This window comes from Lynx canadensis, chromosome F2 (assembly GCF_007474595.2).
Source record: "Lynx canadensis isolate LIC74 chromosome F2, mLynCan4.pri.v2, whole genome shotgun sequence".
NCBI classification, from domain to species: domain Eukaryota; kingdom Metazoa; phylum Chordata; class Mammalia; order Carnivora; family Felidae; genus Lynx; species Lynx canadensis.
Genome location: NC_044320.2, coordinates 36,967,370 through 36,994,544, shown reverse-complemented (window position 1 = coordinate 36,994,544; position 27,175 = coordinate 36,967,370). Strand labels below are relative to the sequence as shown.

General features: G+C 38.8%; 1 protein-coding gene across 3 annotated transcripts in view; it reads right to left on the bottom strand.

The window, feature by feature from the left end:
* RNF19A (ring finger protein 19A, RBR E3 ubiquitin protein ligase) overlaps window positions 1-26,542 on the bottom strand; it is a 58,269-nt gene extending 31,727 nt beyond the window's left edge. Inside the window, exons 1-2 of one of the 3 annotated variants that reach the window (XM_030303845.1) lie at window positions 26,278-26,542; window positions 1,340-2,107 (exon numbers count right to left, since the gene is read on the bottom strand). In XM_030303845.1, coding sequence (XP_030159705.1) covers window positions 1,340-2,013 — 674 coding nt within the window. In that variant the 5' untranslated portion in view covers window positions 2,014-2,107; window positions 26,278-26,542. Of the gene's footprint in view, window positions 1-1,339; window positions 2,108-14,487; window positions 14,599-26,277 lie in introns of those variants that run through there. The other 2 variants (XM_030303847.1, XM_030303846.1) reach the window with 2 other exon arrangements.
* Window positions 26,543-27,175: the final 633 nt, after the last annotated feature.

Below are 27,175 nucleotides of genomic sequence, written 5' to 3'. Positions count from 1 at the left end.
ATAAAGAAGATGTGGTATACATATACAATGAAATTTTACTCAAAGATCAAAAAGAATGAAATCTTGCCATTTGCAACAACATTCATGGAACAAGAACATATTATGCTAAGTGAAGTCAGTCAGAGAAGACAAATATATGATTTCGCACGTATGTGGAATTTAAGAAACAGATGAACAGGGGAAGGGATGGAAAATTAAGACAAAAACACAGAGGAAGGCAAACCATAAGAGACTTAAATACAGAGAACAAACTGAGGGTTGCTGGAGAGGTGTGGGGTGGGAGGATGGGCTAAATGGGTGATGGGCATTAAGGAGGGCACTTGTTGGGATGAGCCCTGGGTGTTTTATATATAAGTGATAAATCACTAAATTCTACTCCTGAAGCCATTAGTACACTGTAGGTTAACTAACTTGGATTTAAATAAAATTTAAAAAATAAAAAAAATTATGGAATATAGGCTAAATGCAATCTGAAAATTTGCTACTCAACAAGCTTTCAATAATAGATTCGATTCAGACAATAAATCCTGAAACTTCATCTGAGAAATTAAACTCACATTCCACCCTCGTCTCTGATTATACCCAGATAATCTTGGAAGTTCTGGGTTTTCCCCAACTCTTACTTACAATCTCTGGTTTACTAATGGTATGCTAAATAACATCCGGTATTTACAGCTTTTGTTCTTCTTAGAAAACATATGACTGCTTATTCCTAGTTACAGCAACTGTACACAGTAAATGCTCTATAAAAAGAAAATGCTGTTAAACATAATGAAATACTGAAGCAAAATTATTATCAATGTTGAGAAAGTGGTACTTGTAATTAAAAACTTGAGGCAACTGAAGTATTATATAACCTCTAGATCTTGAGACTAGCAATACTGACGTAATACCAACATGTACACATGACACTATGGCACACATTAAGGTATCATGTGCATGTTTCAAAAGGATCAGTTGAGTTTATACAACCGAAATCCACCCCCCGCATGAAAGCAAACAAAATCCCTGATCATTTCATCTGTTCTACCAAAATAACCGTTTTTCCAAATGAATGGGGAAAATCAACTTTGCCCACAACTAGATCCTAGTACTCTATTATCTTATCCTTTTCTTCTGAAAATGCTCTTAAGTGAGTATGAAGAGATACAATATAAAAATGAGTAAGAGAAGATTCTTGCCATTAGCATCAAAACACTGTGCCTGGCACATGGTATGTACTCAAATGCATGTTTGTCTTACTGAATGAATGAATTACCTGACATGTTAGGATTTTTGAGTAATAGCTAATTCTTGTTTTATCCACAGAAAAAATATTAAAGAAAAAACAAAATCTTACCCACAATCTGGAGCCGGACACCACCTACAATCAGGATCTGCAACAAGCCACCGTCTAAGCATAAATTCTTCGTATTTTTCCATCAAGACATCATCACTTAATATCAAGCGAATATCATGGGGATTAAACCGTTCAGTACATTCTGGGCAACTGATATTAACTCTACTTTCAGATATTTCTATCCTTAGATATTGTCGTAAGCAATCCACACAAGATCTATGATGACAAGTCATTATCTCAGGAAATCTGTCCTTAGAATGCCGCAGAAGGCACAAAGGGCACTCTATAAAGTCTCCAATTTGTTTGCTGAGAGAAGTTAATCCATTGTCAGAGGAGGTATTTGTAGAGAAAATGGAGTTCTTATCAGTACACATTTCAGAATGTATACTTTCAATGCTCGCAATTCCATCCACCCCGCCATTTAGCTCCCTTGATTTACGTTTGTTATCCTTTTTTCTCCGAAACAGAGAGCCTATTGAAATTCTTCTCTTTTTGGGTGCCTTTTTCACTGAAGGCAAGCTCACAGATGAGGCAGAAGACTGAAGATCACGATCTGAACCCATTTGCCGATGTAAACTCATGTCTAAAATGCTCATTAGAATTGAGTCAGGGTCTGTGTTTACACACAGCCCTTCATTATATTTAGAGATAAAACCTATTTCTTGTTCTTGCATTCAGATTAAGTCATGATGTAAGAAAATCCTACTTGGTTCCTTCAGTGAATTCTTGAAACAGCTGGACTTACAGAAGATGGTAATCATAGATGTTCTGAAAAACAAAACACAACACCAATATCATTTTACTGTATTCTTAGTCTGCATGTTTTTCTTAATAAACTTACAACTTTACTATAAAATTTCAAGCCAGTATGTTATTTAATCATTACATTGTTTTTTTTTAATAAGGCCAATTTAGTGAGAAGTCTACACAAGAATGTAATATAGAATGAATGTTAAAACAAGTATATTCTTTAATTTTGATTAAAAACTCTAGATTTGAGCTGACCTTGTCATTTTTGAAATCTGATAAAAAAATTTCATCATTTTCACTCAGACCTCATGATTCCCCAATGCTTTTCAGAGTTTTTGTGAACTGACAATAACATATTCACACAAATACAAAGGATTAAGTATAGCTTATACACTCTTGAAGAGCAAAGTGTGTGTGTGTGTGTGTGTGTGTGTGTGTGTGTGCATGCTCTTACCCTGCCAGATGTAATGACTTTTAAAGTTACAGTAATTAAGATGACATAGTGGTTACATCACACAAGGCTGGATACAAAGACCAATAGCAGACAGTCCAGAAAAAAAGTCCCACATATATGTGGATATATATATGTGGTTACATTATTGAGCACTAAGGATGGCCTTTTCAAAAACAAAACATAGTACTGTTTTACTGGTTACCATCTGAGAAAAGGAACTTGACCTATAGCTCACCCCATGCATAAAAATCAATTCCACTTGGTTCACACATCTAAGCATGAAAAGTAAAATTGCAAAGTTTCTAGAAGTCAATAGAAGACAATATTTCAGTGAAAAGATTTCTTCAACAGAAAAGTACTAACCATAAAAGAAAAGACTGACAAACTGTGGAGTGTAATAAACTCAAAAGGTAGTATTAAGGGAGTGGGACTACACATTTGCCACATATAATAAAGGATCAGTACCCAGAATATGGAAAGAACACTTACAAATCAATAAGTCAAAACAGATAATTAAGAAGAAAAATGGAGAATGTGTGCCTGGGTAGCTCATTTGGTTAAGGCTCTGACTTGATTTTGGCTCAGGTCATAATCTCATGGTTCATGAGTTGGAGCCCCATATCAGGCTCCATGCTGACAGTGAGGAGCCTGCTTGGGAGTCTCTCTCTCTCCTCTCTCTGCCCCTCCCCTGCTGGTGTGCATATGCATGCTCTCTCTCAAAATAAAATTATAAAAAAGAAAAATGGGCAAGGGACTTAACAGAAACTTCACAGAAGGATATGAACAGTGTCAACATCATTTGTCATCAAGGAGGTGAATATTAAAGCCATGTTGAGATACACACCCAGTAGGATGGCTAAAATTCAGACTGACATTTCCAAGTATTAGCAAAAGGGTGCCTGGGTGGCTCAGTCAGTTAAGCATCTGACTCTTGATTTCAGCTCAGGTCATAATCTCATGGTTCATGGGTTCTAGCCCCATAATGGGCTCTGCATTGATGGCGCAAAGCCTGTTTGGAATTCTGTCTCCCCTTCTCTCTGCCTCTTTCTCTCTAAATAAATAAATAAATAAATAAATAAATATTAAAATAAAAAAAATTATTAGCAAAGATGTGGATTGCTGGTGGGAGTGTAAAATGGCACAACTACTTTGGAAAAGTGTTTAACGGTATCTAGCAAATTTGAACATATAGATAACTCTATCACTCAATTATACTACTAGAAATAACTGCACAAAAAAATGAATGCATACACACATCAAAAGATATACATAACAATACTAATAGCAGCATTAGCTATAGTAAACCAAAATACTAGACGCAAACCACACTTCCAACAGTAGAATAAGTTGTGATACATTCACATTCTAGTATATTAGAAATCAATGAAAATGAACAAAATACAGCTTCACACAAAACAAGAATAAATCTCACACAAAAGAAGGCATACTGTATGTATAATTCTATTTAAATAAACTTCAAAAACAAGCAGAGCTAATATGATGATAGAAGTCAGGATTATAGCTACCCTTCGTGGGGAGGCACAAAGGGAACTTTGACATATGTAGTGGTTACAAATATATGTTCTCTTTGTGATAAATCACTGACCTACAAATCATGTTTAATATACTTTATTGAATGACTATAAAAAAATAAAAAAGCTTCCTGAGATGATATCTACACATATCCTTGAGAAAGTCACACTGATTTCCCAACACAAAATATAGAAAAACATTTCACTCAGATGAACTTTATTCTTGTCCATCAATTTTTATTTTCCTATTATTTGCAGCATTCTCTGCTAATTCTGAGGAAAATACAGGGTTTAAGAGTAGGTTTTACCAAAATTTTCTGCATATTTTCTTCTTTGTATGTTATTTTATCTTGCATCTGAAAATGCCTTCGTACTCCACAGTGCAATATATTTATCATAGAACACTACAGAGGGAATCTATCTTGGGGAACATATCCTAAGAATTTATCATTTAAAACAGTAAACCAAAGGTAATCAGGATCACCTGGGAAATTTTTCAAAATATATACTTTAAGAACTTGATAGCCATATAATTTTTTATCCAAAAGAGAATTTTGTAAGAGTGAATAGAAGCACTCTTAATATTTAAACTAGGGTAACAGGGGCAAACTGGAACATGTGTTCATCATATTTAGGAAATCCTAAAATATTGTGCAAATACACAAATATGCCTCAAAGAGAAAATAATCTGAATACTAAACCTTTAATATTTCTATATGGTAAAAAAAATACTATAAAGTAGAAAGACAATATGTTAGAAAAACATACATAACAATGAACAAATTTCCCCACTACACAAACAGCTTTTACACTTAAGAAAAATGCATATTCTGATAGCAAAATGAGCAAAGATACAAGGAGGATGTTTAGAGAAAAAAGAAGTACAAAAATTAGAAAGATAAGATACAATTTTTAACAACAATCACAACTAAAGAAATGAAAATTAAACATTAGATACCCTCTTTATGCACATTAGATTGACAGATTGTAACGGGTTGGTGAGTGTGTACGGAAAGAAGCATCTATGTTAGGAGGAGTGCAAGCAAATCAGCACAATTCTAGGGAACCAACTGGCATTTTCTATTAAACTTCAAAACGGAAATATTCTTAGGCCAGCAATCCTACATGTAAAACTTATCCTTCAGAAAATAAAAGGACACAGGCATGCAAAGACAGTATGCAAGGAAATTCACTGCAGCCTAGTTGATAGAAGCAAACAAAACAAGACCAAAAAACCCACACAAAATCTGAAAATAACTTAAATGTCTAACAGGGGACATGTAAACATAAATGAACCAACCACAATTTATGTGCAATGATATGGAAAGCTCTCTATATATAATGCTGAGTGCATAACTGCAAAACAGTGTGTATAATGTGAACACATTTGTGGAAAAAACACTCACACAGGCTTACATATACATACATAATTTCTGGAAAAATGTTAAGAAATCATTAACAATGGTTACCTTGTAGAGTACAATCTAGTATTGACTTTCTGCCTTCTGCAGAGCTTAAAACTGTATCATGAGCATCTACTACTTAGAGTTAAGAAACTGAACCCCACAAAAAACAACAAAAAAACATATTTGCCCTAAAGCTAACCAATCAAAAATAGGATGGGGTCCAGAGTTCACCTGTTTTATATTTAGTCAGTAATTCAGTGGCATACTCTGATGAAGAACCACTAATACTAAGGAGACTTACTTAAAACACTCTCACTTAAAAACAAAACTCCATAGGCCTAAGCCTCCTAAACAAGGCTTCTTATGTTTCATTATTTTAGGTACAAAAAAACCCAAAAGTTCCATTAAAAACAACAGCTTAGTTTATTAGTCATTGTCAGCCTATGGGGTTATAGTGAGGTAACCCTTAACTTATTGTATAGAGATGACAAGAAAGACTTACTTAAAAATCTACATAATTTAATGACTATCTTTCTGGAGAAATAATCCACAGAAGTATCTATAAGCATGTGACTGAAGAGTATTAGGAATGCCTCAGTCAAGGGAACTTTGGCTAACTTGGGATTTCTAAGACTGCACCCTAAACCACTAAAAGAAGAAAAGAAAGTACTACAGAAATTCTGCCAATTTGGACAGATGACAAAACGTGTGAAATTAAAAAAATTTTTTTTCAGTGACTCAGGAACTTATTTTTAGAAAAAGTCAACTTCACTCTCCAGTGAAAAATAAAAACCTATTATTTGCATCATTTAATATAGTACTATTCTTTTTGAACTCAACTTTTTATTTATTTTTTTGATGTTTAATTTTTTGAGAGAGAGTGCGAGCTGGGAAGGGGCAGAGAGAGAGAGAGACACAGAACCCAAAGCAGGCTCCAGGCTCTGTCAGCACAGAGCCTAATGTGGGGCCAGAACTCACCAGCCATGAGATCATCACCTGAGGTGAAGTTGGATGCTTAACTGACTGAGCCACCCAGGCACACCATGAACTCAACTTTTTAAAGAAAACTATTGGGGGCACCTGCGTGGCTCAGTCCACTGAGCACTGGACTCTTGATTTTGTCTCAGGTCATGATCCCAAAGTCGTGGGTTGAGCCCAGCATGTGCCTCTGTGCTGAGCATGGTGCCTGCCTAAGATTCATATTCTCTCTCTCTCTCTCTCACACTCTTTACAATAAAATAAAAAAGGTGCCTGGATGGCTGTCAGTTGAGTGCTGGGCTCTTGATTTTGGCTCAAGTCATGATCTCACAGTGCATCAGGCTCTGTCCTGACAGTGTGGAGTCAGCTTGAGATTCTCTCTGTCCCTCCCCTCCTCATACTCTCTCTCAAAATAAATAAACTTAAAAATAAAAGATTTACAAAAAGAAATAAACTATCAACTATAGGAATCTGCATTATGTTCTGCCTCATAAATGCACATTCCATTAAAAAAAATTACTGAGTTTTTAAAACAAATGGTTGGGTTGCTAGCAGGAAAAAGAAGGAAAAAATATGTTGTATACCATAATACCATTACAGGGATGCCTGGGTGCCTCAGTCGGTTAGGCATTCGACTTCGGCTCAGGTCATGATCTCACACAGCTCGTGAGTTTGAGCCCCGCATCAGGCTCTGTGCTGACAGCTCAGAGCCTGGAGTCTGCTTCAGATTCTGTGTCTCCCTTTCTCTGCCCCTCCCCCAATCACGCTCTCTGTCTCTCAAAAATAAAGATGTTAAAAAAAAATTTTTTTTTAAATACCACCACACATTAGAGTTTAAAAGTGCTTTTTAGGGGTGCCTGGGTGGCTCAGTCGGTTAAGCATCCGACTTCAGCTCAGGTCACGATCTCGCGGTCCGTGGGTTCGAGCCCCGCATCGGGCTCTGGGCTGATGGCTCAGAGCCTGGAGCCTGCTTCCGATTCTGTGTCTCCCTCTCTCTCTGCCCCTCCCCCGTTCATGCTCTGTCTCTCTCTGTCTCAAAAATAAATAAACATTAAAAAAAAATTTAAAAAAAAAAGTGCTTTTTATTTGTGTCTTGATTCAAACCTCACTACCCTATAGAACAGGTATTATTAACCTTATTTGATAGACAGGAAAACTGAAGTTCAGACAAAGTAAATATTGCAATGTTAGTAAATGATAGGGTTAGGGGTTAAATTCAGGTCTTCTGACATCTCAGCCTCAGTACCATCATCAGCCTACAGTTGCCTTCATGAAACAACTTCTCCAGGCGCTATCAGGATATACAAAATTATCTCAGAAAATGAAAGACAATTACATCTTGCATATCATCCAGGGCCAGTCTTAACTATCATCCTTCAACTCCATGTCTCATTCAAGCCATTCTCCCTTTCTGAAATGCCACTCCCTTTTCTCTCCTCCTAATCAAACTATACTCCACTTTTATAACTCAGATGAAACTTTGTTCACTTTTTCTTTCCTGATTATCTTTAACTTTTTAATAAGGTTTTTAATAAAAATTTTTTAATGTTTATTTCTGAAAGAGAGAGAGAGAGAGACAGAGAGAGAGAGAGAGAGATCGAGACCATGAGTGGGGTGTGGGGCAGAGAGAGAGGAAGACATAGAATCCAAAGCAGGCTCCAGGCTCTGAGCTGTCAGCATAGAGCCCAATGTGGGGCTCGAAACTCACAAACCATGAGATCATGACCTGAGCTGAAGTTGGATGCTTAACAAACTTAGCCACCTAGGCACCCCTAATATGGTTTTTAAGGTAGAACTTGAATATTTGTTTTTTTAACACAACAGAGCCAAGATGGTGTCATGAACATAAGCATCATGAAGAAATGCCAAATGAGTGTTTCTTAAAATGATACAATGTCACTGAAGTGATATTATTCCAGAACTACAAGAAAATATGAGTCTTCCCCCACCCCCAATTGTTATTCCTAGGCACATATGTCTTCCTTTTTTTTTTTTTTTTTAAAGTCCAATTAGTGCAGGCACCTGGGTTGCTCAGTGGGTTAAGTGGCTGACTCTTGATTTCGGCTTAGGTCACGGTCTCAGAGTTTCTGGTATTGAGTCCCACACTGGGCTCTGCACTGACAGCAGGGAGCCTGCTTGGGATTCTCCTTCTCCCTCTCTCTACCCCTCCCCTGCTCATACTCTATCTTTCTCAAAATAAGTAAAATAAAAGAAAAAGTTCAATTAGTTCATATTAGGTCTACAAAGAGAAATATCAGGTCTCCTGGATTAAATACATAATAATTTATACATAAAAGCCGAGATGTTTACATGGTACAACACCATTTCAGAGCAGGAACAGAAGATGAATGACAGTAAATGTACTAATGATATAATCTGAAATATACCCAACTCCTAATAATCCCCAATATTGGAAGCTCTTTACTATCTATCACAGGATTTGTCAAGTTGTAATGCACTGATGATATAAAGCAGAGAGGGGGAAAAGATAACTGAGGTGGGGCTCCATAATAGTACGGTAATTGGTTTAGTAGGAATATCCAAAATAAAAGTAGGGATCTGTAATTAAAAATGCTAGAAGAGGTTAGCTACTGAAACAGAAAACAATAATAAAATACAGGTAGACCCTAAATTATGTATTTTCACTTAAGTATCTATAATCATAATCATTGTCACACCAATGGCACAAGGAATTCCTGTCACCCATTAATTAAGCTATGAGAAATGTCTCCTTTCCCTCTTTTTCAGTCTAGCATAACTGACAAGTAACCAAGATTGCCAGTTGCTGCTGCATACTCATGCCCCTGAAGAAAATGGTTGGAGAATTAGTTTTATCACAGGCAAACGAGCCCCACTCTTAACCTTTTAATGCACTTCAATGGAAGAGTATCACCCAAGACTGGTATCGGGAAGGACAAAGATCTGCGCTTGCTTATCTAACCTTCCCTAGTCCAGTGTTTATACTCCTGTAAAGTCAACACCATTTGATTCTTACTTTTTTCTACCTCTTGGGAATACGTGAGGAATTATGAAATAGGAATGACCCAAAACAAAGATATTTCTACCAACATGTGTCAAAGCTGTGTAGACTAAAGATTTAGTAAAAGTGCTGATAACTTTGTACTGACTCATAAAATACATCTAATTTGGTACCACACTATTTTTTTTATACTTTCTAAAAAGTACAGAAATTAAGCATTCCAGATGAAGTTCCTAATCAATAATTATAATACCATTTTAAATGAAAATATGTACCATATGTATTTTTTCATGTTTTATTTATTCTTGAGAGAGAGAGAGAGAGAGAGAGAGAGAGAGAGAGAACGCACGCACATGAGCAGGGGAGGAGCAGAGCAAGAGAGGGACACAGAATCTGAAACAGTCTCCAGGTCTGAGCTGTCAGTACAAAGCCCCACGCGGAGCTCGAACTCACAAGCTGTGAGATCATGACCTGAGCCAAAGTCAGTTGCTGAGCCACCCAGGCGCCCCTACCATATTTTAAACACTCAATTTATAAACACAGGATAGATAAGAACAATCAGAAGGCTCAAATTCATACAAATAGTAGTCCATGGTTTTAAGAAAAGCTGTATGTATCAGTCAGGGTCCTGGCAAAAACAAAGCATTCTCAAGGAAGTATCTGAAATTCACATTTTAACAAGTGTGGGCAGGGTTAAAGGAACCAAAAAGGGATGGAAACTATTCAGGAACCCATTGCCACCCTTTGGAATGAAGGGGCAGAAGGAAGCAATTACCAAAGAGCTGTGCAACAGCAACTGAAAGAATAATATCCAGCTTCTCTCTCTGGCTTTCCAACATCCTGCCAATGCCTCACATTGGCTAAGTCCAACAAAGGAGTCCAAACAAGGTAGTCCTTAGAAGAACTCCCTCTGGGGCACAGAGCAAGGCAGAGAAGGGTTAAGAGTGGATCTGGAGGGGCAAACAAACCCAGTACTGGATATATAAAGAAGAGAATTTTGGAGTCAAGACCTGGTTAACTGTGTTTAGTCATAAAATCCCTGCATAAGGTACATTACTGAGTCTGTGATCTCCACTACAAACAGATGTTAGGAGAATAAAGTAGACATGTGCTAAAAGTACCTAACAAAACCTGGCACTATACTAAACGTTAGTATACTAAATGAAGTGAAATGAGAGACAACTTTGTATTCCTAGTGCCTAACACAATGTGTAACTTATAGCAGATGTCTAATAAACTTTGACTAAATTATGATGCAGAGTACACATAAGAAATGAGGAACTGAGGATTCTGTTCATATCTTTACCTTTGATTTGCTATCACTGTATGATCCGTATATTAAGGGATACAGCTTTTTATAATGAAAAAGACAAGAATCTTTACCCCATGAGTGCTACAAGAAAAATAAAACAAGTATCTTAACACTATATAACTTCAAGAATTACAGATTTAAGATTTCCCCCAATAAAGATCTCCTAACCATAAACACTTCAATAGCACCTGAATAGCCACCTACATGCTAAATGATTTAAAACTAATAAGAGGGTATTCTGGAAATGTAGAAACCTGGGCAAAAAAAGTTTACAGACAATAAATCACTTCCAAGAGAAAATTCCTTTATACTCCTGATCTGTTTTTGCCTGTTATTTAGCTAAAATTAGGCCTCTTCTATTACTTCTCAGAAAGGTTAAAATAGAGCCAAAATCCAATAATTTTGTGTCTAAATACTAAGTATAAGAGCAAAAGTACCTTACAACTGTTAATTTCAGGTTTTTTTTTTTTAGATGTCTGACATCTAAATGTTTAGCATGTCTAAAAACTTGCATGTAATGAAAACACAGAATATTTACTAGCACTGTTGAAGAGAACAGCTAAGTCATTTTTTTTTTTGCTGATTTAAATGTTTTTTTAAAAAATTTTATTTAAATCCAAGTTAGTTAACATGCGGTGTAATAATGGTTTCAGAAGCAGAATTTAGTGATTCATCACTTCCATAGAACATCCAGTGCTCATTCCAACAATTTAGCCCTATTTAGCCCATCCCCCCACCCTCTACCCCTCCAGTAACGTTCAGTTTGTTCTCTGTATTTAACAGTCTCTTATGGTTTGCCTCCCTGTTTTTATTTCTGTGTTTAAATGAGGAGGAAGTAGGTACAGAGATCCCCACCAGAGTTTCTATTGCTCACTAATTTTGGTTACTAGTGAAGCCTGAGCTATTTTATATTCAAGTGAAAGAGTCAAGAAAGAAGATAAACAAGATTTTCTATTTTAGATATTGTATTCTATTGAATACAATATTCTACTGAAAAACATAAAAGGCTACTAAACTTCTTCAGTAATATACACTTATGTTGTAAAGGTGGGAAAAGAGGAGAAATAAAAAAGGCTTTTAAATTTCAATGGCTATATACTTGAAAGATACTTTTAATATTTTTCACATGTTTACAAGTCACTTACATTTCATTTCCTATGACCTAACCACATGCTCATATTCCACTGTTGGGACTTTTCCTTACTGATGTATAAAACCCACGTATATAGAAAGAACAATTGCTTTTACATGTCAAATACATTTTTAAAAATTTGTACTTGATGGCATAGCAATTTTCCAGTGTAGGTATTTCAAATTTTCTTAATGTGTTCCAAATCCATATCTTACTCTTTATGACTTTTGGGTTCTACACTTGTCTTGAAAGAGTCTTGTTCACTCCAAGATTATATTTCTAAAATCCTCTCATGTTTCCTTCTGGTACTTCTATAGTTTATCTTTCTGCTTAAATCTCTCATCCATTTCAATAATGTTAAGAATAAGCACATATCAAAATTTATGTTTTCTAAATGGCTAGTCAGTTACCTCAACACCAGCTGTTGAATAATCTCTTTTTCATTCACACCTCCCACCTATTTAATAAGCTACACCTAGTATGTGAATTCATGCTATCTAGGTGGTATGGACTTTTAAAATAAGCTCTTGAAATAAACTACCAAACTCTCTTGTTCCAATTTGTAATCCCACCAGTCAGAAAGGTGCTTATTTCCCTGAATTCTTACCAACATCCTTTGCTATTTCAATAGCTTTTTCTGAGTCACAAAAAAAAGTACTTCAATTTCCATTTATCTGATTACTAAACAAATCAAACGTTTGTTCACATTCACTGTCCTATTTCTTTAATGATTTATCTGTTGATATGTTTTTGTCCGTTTTTACACTGGAATATTGATGCTCCTTTTTGATTTTAAGCTTTCAATATTTACTTTCTAGCATTTGTCCTTTAATTTTGTGACGTTTTGAAGACATGTAAAATTTTTATTGAGTTATATATACAAAGCTCTTCTGTAAATTCTTTGTTTTATATGCTCATAAAATCTGTTCAGAGGATAAAATCTATTTATCGATATATATACACCATTTTTGGTATTCATTCCTTCTTGAGGATACAAGTTTCATCACAAGTCATTTCCCTCCAGCCTGAGGAGCATTCTTTAGCATTTCTGGTGTGCAGGTCTCCTTACAATGAATTCTCTCAACTTTTGTTTATCTGAAAAACGTCCTAATTTTCACCTTCATGTTTTATGGATATTTTTGCTGAATTCAGAATTCCAGGTTGACAGCTTTATCCTTTTGAACTTTATTTAAAAAAATTTTTTTTTAATGTTTATTCAATTTTGAGAGACTGAGCGTGACCTGGGGGGTGCGGCGCGGAGGGAGGGAGGGAGAGAGGGAGAGGGAGACAGAGGGAGAAGAGGGAGATGGAGAGGGAGAGGGAGAGAGAGAGGGAGAGAGAGGGAGGGAGACACAGAATCCAAAGCAGGCTTCAAGCTCTGAGCTGTCAGCACAGAGCCCGACATGGGGCTTAAACGCACAGACCACGAGGTCCTGACCTAAGCTGAAGGCAGACGCTTAACCAACTTAGCCACCCAGGCACCCCTGGGAGTCCCATAATGTAAACAAATACTTATCAAAATCCACTTTAAAGCTTTCTTTCTAAAAGACAATATATACTATTCACAGCAACTCTATTTTTCATAGTAACAATGGTTTTCCTGATACCATAAATAGCTGACAATTTAAGTTACAGAAAAAGGAATCACTGTTTATCTGACCAAATGATCTAGTATACAGAACATTCATTTAGGTCACAGGGCATAACTTCAGGAACCAATACTGATAAATAAACAGTGGGGGAAAACCTATGTTTCCACACTATCTCCTATGTAGAGAGTAGCTAGGCACAATTCAATGTAGCAATTGACTACCAAAAAAAAAAAAAAAAAATTATCATAAGCCACCCCTGGATCAGACCACACTAGAAGTGATGTACTAGAAATGATGTGTCCACACATAAGCTAATTTCAGCCCAAAGTAAATAGAGCTTTTGTAAATCAGAACCATCTCATTAAGAGAAGCTTAAGGCATTAATGTTTCTGGATTTTCATATATGCCTTTCCCTAAACAAATATAAACCACTAAAGTTTATTACAATAAACCTTGTTGTTACTCAAAAGATTATTTAAATGTTTAAAGTTCTTAAGTTATGCCATTCATTTTACCAACTTTAAATTGGGAAAATCCCTATTTTCCTCTAATAAATCTATCCCCCACTATACCTGCCAAATTCAGCTGGAGCAGCAGTGCAGGCTCCAAGCATAAGTCTTGCTCTCCAAATAATATTAAGAGGACACACTCTTTTATAAAAACTCTCAATTATTAAACATCTCCTTATACAATCTGGTAAAAATATAATAGGCATAACAACAAATTTTTGGAGGAGGATAAAAATGCTTAAAAATAACAGCTAATACATGGACAGGCTTCAAAGAAATCCATGAAATCTCTAAAACAGTATACTAAATCATGAATATATGTATATTCTAGGGACAGAAGCCACAGCTCTCAAGAAATTCTCCAAGGAGCCTAAAGTATAACAAACGTTAACAGCTACTGCTGGGATGCTGGAATTTCTGTAAAAGTTATTTTCAGTTTCTGTAAATTTTCTGCTCTCAGTAATTTATATTAGTATGATATTCGTATCTGTACTAATTATTACCTCAGTTAGAACATACTTGTATTCCATTAAGATTTGAAGTTGCAGGGGCGCCTGGGTGGCGCAGTCGGTTAAGCGTCCGACTTCAGCCAGGTCACGATCTCGCGGTCCGTGAGTTCGAGCCCCATGTCGGGCTCTGGGCTGATGGCTCAGAGCCTGGAGCCTGTTTCCGATTCTGTGTCTCCCTCTCTCTCTGCCCCTCCCCCGTTCATGCTCTGTCTCTCTCTGTCCCAAAAATAAATAAAAAACATTGAAAAAAAAAATTAAAAAAAAAAAAAAGATTTGAAGTTGCAGTTCTTTCCAAAAGAGTTAGGTTTTGGGGAAGGTTAAAAAACAACTTTCATTCTTAAAACAAATGTCTCAGGTTCACAATGCAAGAATAAACGTGAGGTATGTAGATGGCCTAGAATAATTTATCAAACATTTAAGAAACAAAATTCTACAAATAAAGGCTAATCAATATTGTATATTCAAAAGACAATTGAAGGGCACCTGGGTGGCTCAGTCCGTTGAGTGACCGACTTCGGCTCAGGTCATGATCTCACAGTTTGTGAGTTCAAGCCCCATGTGGGGTTCTGAGCTGACAGCTCAGAGCCTGGAGCCTGCTTCCGATTCTGTGTCTCCCTCTCTCTGCCCCTCCCCCACTCATGCTCTGTCTCTCTCTGTCTCAGAAATAAACACTAAAAAAAGATTTAAAAAAAAAAAAACAAAAGACAATTAGTTACAAATAGGCATATAAAGAGATTTTAATGCTATTATGTCATCTTCACTTAAAATGGCAATTACCACTGGAAAATGTTAAGTTTGTCATTCTTCATAGAGTCAATAGCAGTATCTCTATTTAAAACATAACGGACACAAAGAGGTAAAATATTTGATGTCCAATGAGAAAGAATCAACAATGATGCTAGAAATACAGTCTAAATGCCTTTCAATTTGTGAATATCTCCTCAGAAACGTGACCATATTATATGCAGCTCTAAGGAAATCTGTGTTCTATTTATTGCTACCAAGTGCTTTTGTGGCTTTGGTTTAGTAACAACTTCTCTGTATCATCTGTAAAACAGGGAAAACACAACTGTGGCAGAGATATTATATACTCACCTGTTTCATTTTCCTCCTGAGCACATATGAGGACCACATTTTCCATTCCATTTGTAGCTAGATGCAGTCATGTGTCTAGTCCTGACCAATGTGAGTTCAATGATGCATGCTCCTTCCAGAACTGGTCCCTAAATCAGCCCTTCAAACATCCTCTGAGGTCTCACTAGTAACTCTGGGGGGCGACTCCAAGCAGGCCATAGGGGCAGCTGAGTCACGAGATGGAAGGAATCTGAATACCTGAGTCATCCACATGGTTTTTTGTGTGATGAGAAATAAACTCTTTCATTGTGCTCCACCATGAGATTTGGGGGTTATCTATTTCAGACACAATAATCTTACCTACCTTAGTGGGGGGAAGATAAAATGAGGTAAAAAATTTAAAGTAGAAGATAAAATGAGGAAGGGATTTTTTTTTTTTAACGTTTATTTATTTTTGAGACAGAGAGACTGAGCATGAACGGGGGAGGGGCAGAGAGAGAGAGGGAGACACAGAATCTGAAACAGGCTCCAGGCTCTGAGCAGTCAGCACAGAGCCCGACGTGGGGCTCCAACTCACATACTGCAAGATCGTGACCTGAGCCGAAGTCGGACGCTTAACCGACTGAGCCACCCAGGCGCCCCGAGGAAGGGATTTTTAAATTCTATACAAATGTGGGGTAATGATAGCAACTATTTTTTTATATATATTTTAACGTTTATTTATTTTTGAGAGAGAGAGACAGACACAAGCAGGGGAGGGGCAGACACACACACACACACACACACACACACACACACACACACACACACACACAATCTGAAACAGGCTCCAGGCTCTGAGCTGTCAGCACAGACAGGGGTTCAAACTCATAGACCACGAGATCATGACCTGTGCCCAAGTCAGACTCTTAATCGACTGAGCCACCCAGGCACCCCCACAACCATTTTTTTAAATGTTTGTTTTTGAGAGAGGGAGAGACAGAGCATGAGTGGGGGGAGGGCAGAGAGAGAGAGGGGGAGACAGAATTGGAGCTCAGGCTCCAGGCTCTGAGCTGTCAGTACAGAGCCAGATGCAGGGCTAAAACCCACGAACCAGGAGATCATGACCTGAGCCAAAGTCAGAGGCTTAACTGACTAAGCCACCCAGGCACCCCATGATAGAAACTTTTTATCCAGAAAGTAAAGCAGAAACTTTGGAGTCACTACATCTGGGTTCAAGTTCAGCCTCTGACACATATTAGCTAGGTGTGTGACATTGTGTTAAATTACTAAGACAGTTTCTTCAACTATAAAATAAGAACAATAATACCTACAGCCCACCTGATTATTATTAGGATTAAGTGAAATAACATATACAAAGAATCCAGCAGAGGGTATGGCACATATTAACCACTTAACAAATATTATCCAAACTATTACAAATATCTGAGAGGATGGCACAAACCACCTACTGGATAAAACTGTTGGAAGGATTGTAACACTTAAGGCTAGAAATAAAATGAAACAAATTCTTGGCTCCAAAAGGGCTTTTGTAATGTAATCAGAAAAGTTAGGCTTTTGGTAGTTTAGAACACATCAGTATAATACATTAAATTCTCTAAGGTAAATATAAATAATGATTTTAGTCTTAAGTTTATGTAGCTACAAACCTACCTCAAGTGATCGTTCTAATATTACAAGTGGGATAATTTCAGTTCAACTACTTATAAATGGGTGAAGTGGAGGTAACTGAAACAGATGATTAGCATAGTCACTATCAGTTTCCAGCAAAGTTCTTTAGAAAGACTCAAATACACTACCATGAGCTCTATCCTTAAAATAGTTTCTACAATTTCACAGAAAAAGAAACTAAAAGTTCAGAGTAAATGATTCCCATATACCACAAAGCTTCTCCAAAGAAGCAGTCCTTAAACAGCTTCACAAACATACACCTGCTACATTTATCTCTTAAAGCCTGTTAGTGATTGGGAGGTAGAACAGAATGGTACTTTGTGGTTTTAGTAATATTCATTACAAATAATACTCATTACTTAATCCATTACAAAAAGCAAGCTACTGCAGAAAGAAAAGGCATTATTCATTCCATTTTTCCAATTAAAAAAAAGATTAAAAACATTTTGGCTGGCTCATTCCAGACCCTCTTTTCTTTTTAAATTTTTTTTTTCAACGTTTTTTATTTATTTTTGGGACAGAGAGAGACAGAGCATGAACGGGGGAGGGGCAGAGAGAGAGGGAGACACAGAATCGGAAACAGGCTCCAGGCTCCGAGCCATCAGCCCAGAGTCTGACGCGGGGCTCGAACTCACGGACCGCGAGATCGTGACCTGGCTGATGTCGGACGCTTAACCGACTGCGCCACCCAGGTGCCCCCAGACCCTCTTTGTTCAGAAAGGGAAACAATACATCAGTAGGGAAATAGGTGGGAAAACATAATGCAAAATGCTGGGCATGACAGAGTGCCCAGAAACATTAAAAAGTTTTAAAATAGGTTTTAAAAAAGATACCTAGGTGTCAAAATTTTTTGAACTGGTTAAAATACTCATTGCTACAGATCAACAGAAGGGAATTACTAACCTAGTCTGAAATCTTAGTCTATCTACTGTTTTGAATTTCAATGTCCTTATTTGAAAGTTGAAGTGATTGGACCAGATAATGTCTAAAAGACTATGATTCTAACATACAAATGTGTAGAGTTTTAATATACAGCATATTCCAGAGTGAAAAGTGGATAATTTAGACTGTAAGATAAAGAATTTTTGGTTTTGTTTTAAGAATGTCTCCAAATCCTCGGGCACCTGGGTGGCTCAGTTGGTTAAGCATTCGACTCTTGATTTCAGCTCATGATCCCGTAGTTCATGCATGGGTTTGGGCCCAGCGTCAGGCTCTGTGCTGGCAGTGTGGACCCTACTTGGGATTCTGTCTCCCTCTCTCTCTCTGCCCTTTACCCACTCATGATCTCTCTCTGTCTCTCTCAAAATAAACAAACAGGGGCGCCTGGGTGGCGCAGTCGGTTAAGCGTCCGACTTCAGCCAGGTCACGATCTCGCGGTCCGGGAGTTCGAGCCCCACGTCAGGCTCTGGGCTGATGGCTCAGAGCCTGGAGCCTGTTTCCGATTCTGTGTCTCCCTCTCTCTCTGCCCCTCCCCCGTTCATGCTCTGTCTCTCTCTGTCCCAAAAAAATAAATAAACGTTGAAAAAAAAAATTTTTTTTAAATAAACAAACAATAATAAATAATAAGTTATCTCCAAATTCTCTCAAATGTTAGTATACTCTTCTGCTTTAGTAAATCCAGTTGAATGAGTATAATCTTTGCCTTTCTGATAATCTTTTTCTAACCGATTAACATATTTTTTGAGACCAAATACAGAAGCACATAGGACACTGAACTGGAATTACTAAGTTGAACTGAAAGTCAGGATATAAGACTTCACTTGGTTTTACAACTCTCCCAATATGACTATGCTTCACTCTCTTACCCTGTCTATAAAACAAGGGAAGGGGCGCCTGGTTGGCGCAGTCGGTTAAGCGTCTGACTTCAGCCAGGTCACGATCTCGCGGTCCGGGAGTTCGAGCCCCGCGTCGGGCTCTGGGCTGATGGCTCAGAGCCTGGAGCCTGTTTCCAATTCTGTGTCTCCCTCTCTCTCTGCCCCTCCCCCGTTCATGCTCTGTCTCTCTCTGTCCCAAAAATAAATAAACATTAAAAAAAAAAAAAAAAAAAAAAACAAGGGAAAATGTGCTATCATCTATTTCACTGGAGTAGTATTAAAGTATGTCTTTGAAACACTTTGAACCACTCAGACAAGACTCTTACAGAAGAGATTTTTTTCATTATTAGTAACTTATCATACCAAGTCTAAGTATAAAAACAAAAGAAAGAAGTTCCCATGAGACTACTGCATATGGGAAGTCCTCTTACCTCCTACATTGGAATCAGTTACAATTAATAAATCAATATAAGATGTTCTTATAATACACAGAATCTGGAAAGGTGACTAGGCCCATTGCAGCACCAGATTTTAAATCTCTGATCTACATAAAAACTGCCTGAACTAATCTATCCTTCAGTTTTTGTTTATATGAATAACCAACATTTCTTTTTTTTTTTTTTTTTTTAATTTTTTTTTTTTTCAACGTTTATTTATTTTTGGGACAGAGAGAGACACAGCATGAATGGGGGAGGGGCAGAGAGAGAGGGAGACACAGAATTGGAAACAGGCTCCAGGCTCTGAGCCATCAGCCCAGAGCCCGACGCGGGGCTCGAACCCACGGACCGCGAGATCGTGACCTGGCTGAAGTCGGACGCTTAACCGACTGCGCCACCCAGGCGCCCTAACCAACATTTCTTAAATAGGCATTCTTAAAATCATGAAATAAGGAAGGTCCTTTGGAAAGAGGGGTAGGGACAGATAAATAGGTGTGAATGGCGAAAATAAAACCATTCAGAAAAGATATATTATGTACAGCACAAGATGTATTATGTATATATAGCACAATGACTATTTTATCCAAATCAAGGGTGGCAGTGGTTCCCTAGTAAGAAGTTATTCACAAATATAGCTAAATCAAATAGATGCTTCCTTACAGCTAGCAAAATACCCTTTAATTAAAAAAAAAAAAAAAAAACTTAGGGTGGGAGGGAGGGGAGGGTGGGTGATGGGTATTGAGGAGGGCACCTTTTGGGATGAGCACTGGGTGTTGTATGGAAACCAATTTGACAATAAATTTCATATATTGAAAAAAAAACTTAAACTATTATTATGGATGAATATCCTTTGCCTTTCTGCATAAACATAATACACTTTACTAATGTCCTTAATAAAAATTTCTGGAATCACGTAGTAAGTTGAATGGTGGCCTTCAAAAGAGATGTTCCCATCCTAGCCTGGAACCTGTTAATAATATCTCATTTGGAAAAAAATTTTATAATCACTGACCTAGAATGATTGTGGAGATAAGATACGAGTCAGGCCTTGAAAGAAGAGAAGGACCTTAGATAAGCAGAGAAGATGAAAAAGAGTATTCCAGACAGACAAATGCATAGGAAAAGTCATGGAGGTGAAAACTATCCACATTTTGTTAACATATTTACCAAATAGATCAATTGGCTGCAGTGTGGGGTTTTTTGGTAGTAGAATGGTGAGAGACTTAGGTTAGATTGTGGAAGGCTTTGAATACCATGAAAAATCTGAAATTTATCTGTGGGAAGCAAATGGTGATTTGTAAACAAAAAGACTAACATAATCATGCAGAAACCAGGTGATTAATGAAATTTCAGTCTGGGAAAATAGAAAGTGGTCTGAGCTTTTGGCTCTACCACATTGTCCAACAGCACTTTCTGAAATGATGGAAGTATTCTAGACCTGCACTGTCCAATATGGTGGCCAGTAGCCACCTACAGCTATGGAGCATTTGAAATGGGAGTGGTGCAACTGGGGAACTGAAATTTTAATTTTTTAAAATGTTAACTAATTTAAACTTAAATAGCCCCATGTGGCTAGTGATGATATACTGGACTGAACAGCTCTAGAGTTTTCTCACTTATAAAATGCAAAGTGCAATGAGAACACTAGTGTCCCTAGGCTAAGTTCCACAGCCAAATAAAGTTGGTGCAGCATTCTGATAAAAGCAAACAGGTATTCAAGCAGATGCACCTGAGCATGACTGAAACAGTTCCAGGTTTGTAACCTTTTCATTTCACTCTTTTCATCTCCTTGATTTACTTAAGAGACCCACTCTGTCTCTTGCTGATTTTTCAAACTGGTCTTTAGGTTGATGTTTCCCATGAGTCTATAGTTAAATAGGTAAGGCATCTAATTTAATAGAATTTCTGTGGAAAGGAACAAACATTTCATACAAAAATGCCCCTAGAGCTATGCTGCCCAGTGTGAACACATACTGGAAAAAAGACAGTATGAATAAAAGAATGTAAAGGTGGGGCGCCTGGGTGGCGCAGTCGATTAAGCGTCCGACTTCAGCCAGGTCACGATCTCGCGGTCCGTGAGTTCGAGCCCCGCGTCAGGCTCTGGGCTGATGGCTCGGAGCTTGGAGCCTGTTTCCGATTCTGTGTCTCCCTCTCTCTCTGCCCCTCCCCCGTTCATGCTCTGTCTCTCTCTGTCCCAAAAATAAATAAAAAACATTGAAAAAAAAAAATTAAAAAAAAAAAAAAAAAAGAATGTAAAGGCACTCATTCATACATGTTGAAATGATAATATTTTGGATACACGGAGTTAAATAAAATATACTATGAAAATTAATACACCTGTTTCTCTTTAATTTAGCCAATAGAAAATCTTAAATTACATTTATGACTCACATTAAATTTCTCTTAGACAGCCCTGCTGTAGAGAAAGTTATGACATAGATACCTCACAATATACATACTTTATTCAGTTAGTACATACTTACTCAGCATCTATTATTGTCAAGCTTTATGCAACGTTCTGAGACTTTAACAGTGAAGAAAGAGAATGGTCCCTGCCATCAAAGAGCTTAAATTATCTCCTACACTTCTGCACATTTTACATATATTATCTCATTTGTGATAATGCATAAAGATAATTTAATTTTAGAATACTTTACCATTTGGGGGAGCAACGGTCAATGTATAACTAAGAAATTACAAAACAAAGATTCACACTAATGACTATTTTTGTGATACACTAGTTATATTACTATGCTATATAATATGTATCTGGAAGCCTAATACTATCACATTCCCAGTAGCTTCTCCTGGTTTCTTGATCCCTCCCTCTAACTAGTTTGCTCCCTCTTTATGGCTCACCTCTCTCAGACTGTCTCTTCGACTGGCAACCTGCCTGCTATTCACATTACAGCAGGGTTATTTATACTTCCAGGGGTCTCCAAAGAAGGAAAGAGGTTGAAAATGTAAGTGTACATAATTTCAAGCAGCCAACTTCAGTTTTTTGAACCCAAGACTGAGTTTTGAAGTTTCTTTTCAGCTTAAACTAGGTAATTTCTGTAGGATTTTGCTTTATAATTCAATGCACAAACTTATTTGAGGGCTGAAACAACTCATTAGTTTTGTTCTACTGAAGCTTTCACATAAGAAAACTCTCCCAAATAGGGCTTCAGAAACAAATTAACAAGTAGTATTTCTCTAGCAAATGATTTTTAAAATAAAATACTAGGTAACATCAATAGGTCAAGAATATATAGGATTTTAAGGTTAATGGCACAACTTTCAGGAAAATGTTACTAATAAACTAAATGTTCAGGTTTGACAGCTACAAAGAGAGCAAATACAAACAAAACTGCTGTACTTTATCAAAGGGTGGCAATTTTTCCTAATTTAATAAAGTATTACTAATATATGATAGTTATTGAGAAACAAAATGAAGTACCCAAGTTTTAACTACCCAAAATGATTTCACTGCCTTTTTTGGTTGAAGTCTACCAGCATCTGAAATACAGATGTGTTTAGGAAAGGAATACTATTCCTTGGTCTTTAGCTGTGTGCAGGTGTGGCTATATACATAGTTGTTTCAATGTTACACATCTGCTGCCAGCAAACAGAAAACTCACTTTATGATATTAAAAAAAAAAAAACTGAAGAAAAATAATAATTACTCCCGATTTGGGGGAAAAAAAAAAATCACCTAAGGAAAATGTAGCTATTCTCCTTAAGTAACTGGATTAGCCTTTTGCTAAAAAGGAGTCAAACCAAATTTAAGCTAACATACTTCATATATGATCATGGGTCCTCTCAATCATTAACTATTAGTGCTACCATGCCATCAAATATACAATGCAATCAAATATAAGTTTAGAAATTCAACTTCTGTTTGCTCTCCAGTCCAAAATGGCCTATCTTTTATACAGGCCCCAAACAATAAAAGAGCATAAAGTTTAGCGCAAAACCAGCCTGCCTTTGACAATCAACTGTCACTTGTTAGTAGCATCAGAAAAACACGTAACGATTCCTGAGATTTCCTTTATAACTTCAAGATAGAATAAGTATAAGGAGGCAATTCAGATGTAAATGTAACAAAATTTATCCCCAGCTCACTCTTACTCTGTGCCCAGAACTAGCTTAGGGACTTTTACATGTTATCACAAATATTTGTCCTCCTCTTCCCCTTTGATAAATTCAGAAAATTACATTGTTCAGTCCTCAGTGCCCTCCAGATTAAAAAAAAAACCAACAAAAAATAAAGGAAGAAGAAAAGCAGGAGGATGGGAGATGGTTACAAACCAAAGAACTTCTGTGATAAGTCTAAATTAAGTGTTAAAAACTGAGGGTTGATGGGGGGGGGGAGGGAGGGGAGGGTGGGTGATGGGTATTGAGGAGGGCACCTTTTGGGATGAGCACTGGGTGTTGTATGGAAACCAATTTGTCAATAAATTTCATATATATAAAAAAAAATTAAAAAAAAAATAAATAAATTAAGTGTTAAGATAAAATCAGAACCCGCCATAATATATGAGATTCTTTCAAATGTTAAAAAAGTTTGCTTCAAATTACCTATATTTAATTCTATCTAACAACCTCATTAGAATAGTATCTTTCAATCTGATCCCATTAAAGAGAGGTGGCCCCAAGGTGTCTTACATTCAAACTGCAAAAAAAAAATTACCACTTTCCCTACTTCAAATTTATGAGGTGCATTTATTTTCCGTAAAATGAAGGATCTTTAAAAACAGATACTGATCTTAGTATCTTTCATACATTAGGTGGAAAAAAATATGGTTTCATTTAGTCAAGCAGAAAAGCACCCCAAATTCTACAAATCACCACCAAAATTTTAAAAAGAAATTAAAACAGTGGTTAGAGGACAGTAAATTGGGACTGCTCTTTATATAAAGTCTAATCTTCAACTGAGGCCTTCCCCAAATAAAACAACAGTATTTTAAGTAGCTACTATCTGAAGACTTGGGTTGTGTTTCAATTCCTGAAACAAGCTGCAGTTTTAAAAGTTAATCTTACTAGAATCCTCCTGGAAGTCAAAGATATTGAAAAAAATACTTTAACATAAGATGCCAAAGTAGAATTATTGTTCCCTCAGCAAGACACCTTGCGGTGCCATTAATAGTTTCCATGGAGGCATGAAATTTAAACTTCAGTTATACTGTATACAGTCATTTTAAAGGAGAAGATTAAACAAAGAAAAAGGTTTTGTTGTTGTTGTTGTCGCATAATTTGATTAAGCCCCCAGACTGAATTCCAAATCTTTACCATGGAATTGCAACTGGCAAGGAAAGAACATTTGAAAATAAGAGTTAACAATAGATCATCGCCATTTTCTACACAGAGAGAAGTATTTACATTTTAATTCAGTTCAGGCAGCTGGGTGCTAAGGACGCATAAAAAGGCAAATATGGTAATAGCTTCAATTATAAACAGACGTGGAGAGCTGCCTATTAAGATGGTTAATGGCAAAACTGAAAATGAAAACAAGGCATACCGTCATACTTCCCATAACCAAGAGTCAAGGCAATCTAGGTTAAAATAATAAAAAACGAATAAGCCATATTCTCACAAAAAGAAAAAGAGAGAAGTGGGACTGAAAGAAAAGATCACGATCATTTCAAGGCAGCCAGTCAGGGGGAAAGACTGCTTGCTGCCTCCACTGTTTACTAATATTTAAAACTAGCATTTCCAGTCAACACCTGGGTTTGAAAATCGCAGCAGCACGGAAAGGCTGGGTCCTTTCCGACGTAAACCCAACAGAACATTCGGCAACGTTTTGCATAGTAAATATTACCCAGAATAAAGCACTGTTCGCGTATTTCCACCTTTAAAGACCAAAGAGAAAAAAAACAAAAAAAACAAAAACGAAGACCCTTCTTTCTCCCATAAATAGCCTTCACCCCTCTCTCCCCTCTTTTACTTATCGCCCTTGCCGCGGGGTTAATGAACCCTAAACTTCTTTTTCTTCTTCCCATTAATGGAAACGGGGGGAAAGAGCAACGAGAGAGGGGAAGGAACCCAGATGACAGGAAAAACTGGAAATCAAAACCAGTGGCGTTTCTTCCTGGGCGAAGGCTAGGAACTCCCTGAAGGTTTCGCGTGACGGAGACAAGCCTGGAAGACCCCTATTAAACCCCTGTTAACGTATCTTTTGAGCCCACGGCGACACCATTTTTCGTCTCATTTCTGCTTCTGAAGGGGGTGGCAGTTCCCCCGGATGAACCTTCACGGGCGCACGCCTCCCCTTCCCTAAAGCCCCCGCAGCAGGGGTTGGGGGGCTGTGGCCCCCGCTCCGAATTTACAGCGAGGCCCGGAAATCGGTCCCGTTAGAGCCGATTTCACCCATCAGGAATGCGCTCCACCCCCGCTGCCTCCCCGCGGCGGCCGCCCTCGGTGTCGGCTGCTTCGGGGGCCCGGGAAGTGCTGCAGGGGAGCGCCGCTCCGCCCGTCACAACACTGCTGGGTCGGCCGCCGACTCCACAGACTGGCCGGGCCGGGAGAGCAGAGCTCGGGCGGAGCCCGAGCGGCCGAGGGGGCGCCAGCGCCGGGCGGGGGACGCGGAACCAGCCCCAGGCCTGACCCCCAGGTCCAGGACCGGCCCCCGGCCTCGGCCCCGGGCTGAGCCCGAGAGGCGGCGCCTTTCCCGTGGGATTTCTGAATCCATTTTCCGTCCCGGGAAGGGGCGCGAGGGCAGCGGCCGTGCCGGAGCGCCTCGGGTCGGAAACGGGAGCCGCCCCTGCCCTCCTTTACCGGGCGCAACCTCTTCCCGTGCCCGCCCGTACCTTCAACTCCTCGGAGCGGCGGTGGGCGCCGGAGTGCGGGTGAACAGGCCCATCTCCCGGCGGCAGCGGCAGAAGCCGAAGGAAGTACGGAGGAGGTTTCCTCAGACCCGCCGAGACGCCTCTCAGCTGGGGCGGAGGGAACGCAGAGGAGGGGTCCCGAGGGCCGCTTTCCCGAACTCCTCCTCCGCAGTTCTGTCTTGACGGCTGTTCCGGGAACCAGCGCCACAACTGCCATTCTCCCCCTCCTCAGCCCCCGCTGTCTCCGCCTCCTCCTCCCACTCCTTCCTCCCGCCCCCGGCCCACCCGCCCGCCCCGCTCCGCTTCGCTCCGGCGCGCTGCCCCGCGTGCCGTGCGTCATGGCGTCACGCCCACCGGGCCCGCCGCGGGCGGCTCTGGGACGCTGTCGTTAGCTCCGGCGCGTTGGCCCCGGCTGGTCTCGGCGCGCCCCGCCCGCGACCGGGTGGCCGGGAGGGCAGCCCCTCGCTTGTCCTCTACGCGGGCCAGTCAGCCGTCCTTTCTGCCCCTCGGCCCGCAGCACTTCGCCCTTAGCGGGGCAGGGTGTCTCCTAGGAGAATGGGTGGGGTGGCCGGATCTGCCCCCTAGGTGATGGAGGATGCTGGACTCGAGGACCCGGCTTTTTGGTGTTTTCGCATCGCCATAAATTATTCGTTTCTTGTGTTCTCACGGTTCACCTGCTAGATTGGCAACCCCAGGGAAAGCAAGGCCGGGATGTTGCTGCAAGTTTCTGCCGCTCCCCGAGTGAAATGTTTTCCCCTCCTGTGGCTGCGCCCCAACCCACTCGTTCTTACAGTTTTAAGCAGGGGCTGTCTAGCAACAGCGCTTAGCTCAATGTGAGGATGCAGAGAATATCTGCCACCCCTCCTATTCCCTTCCCCCC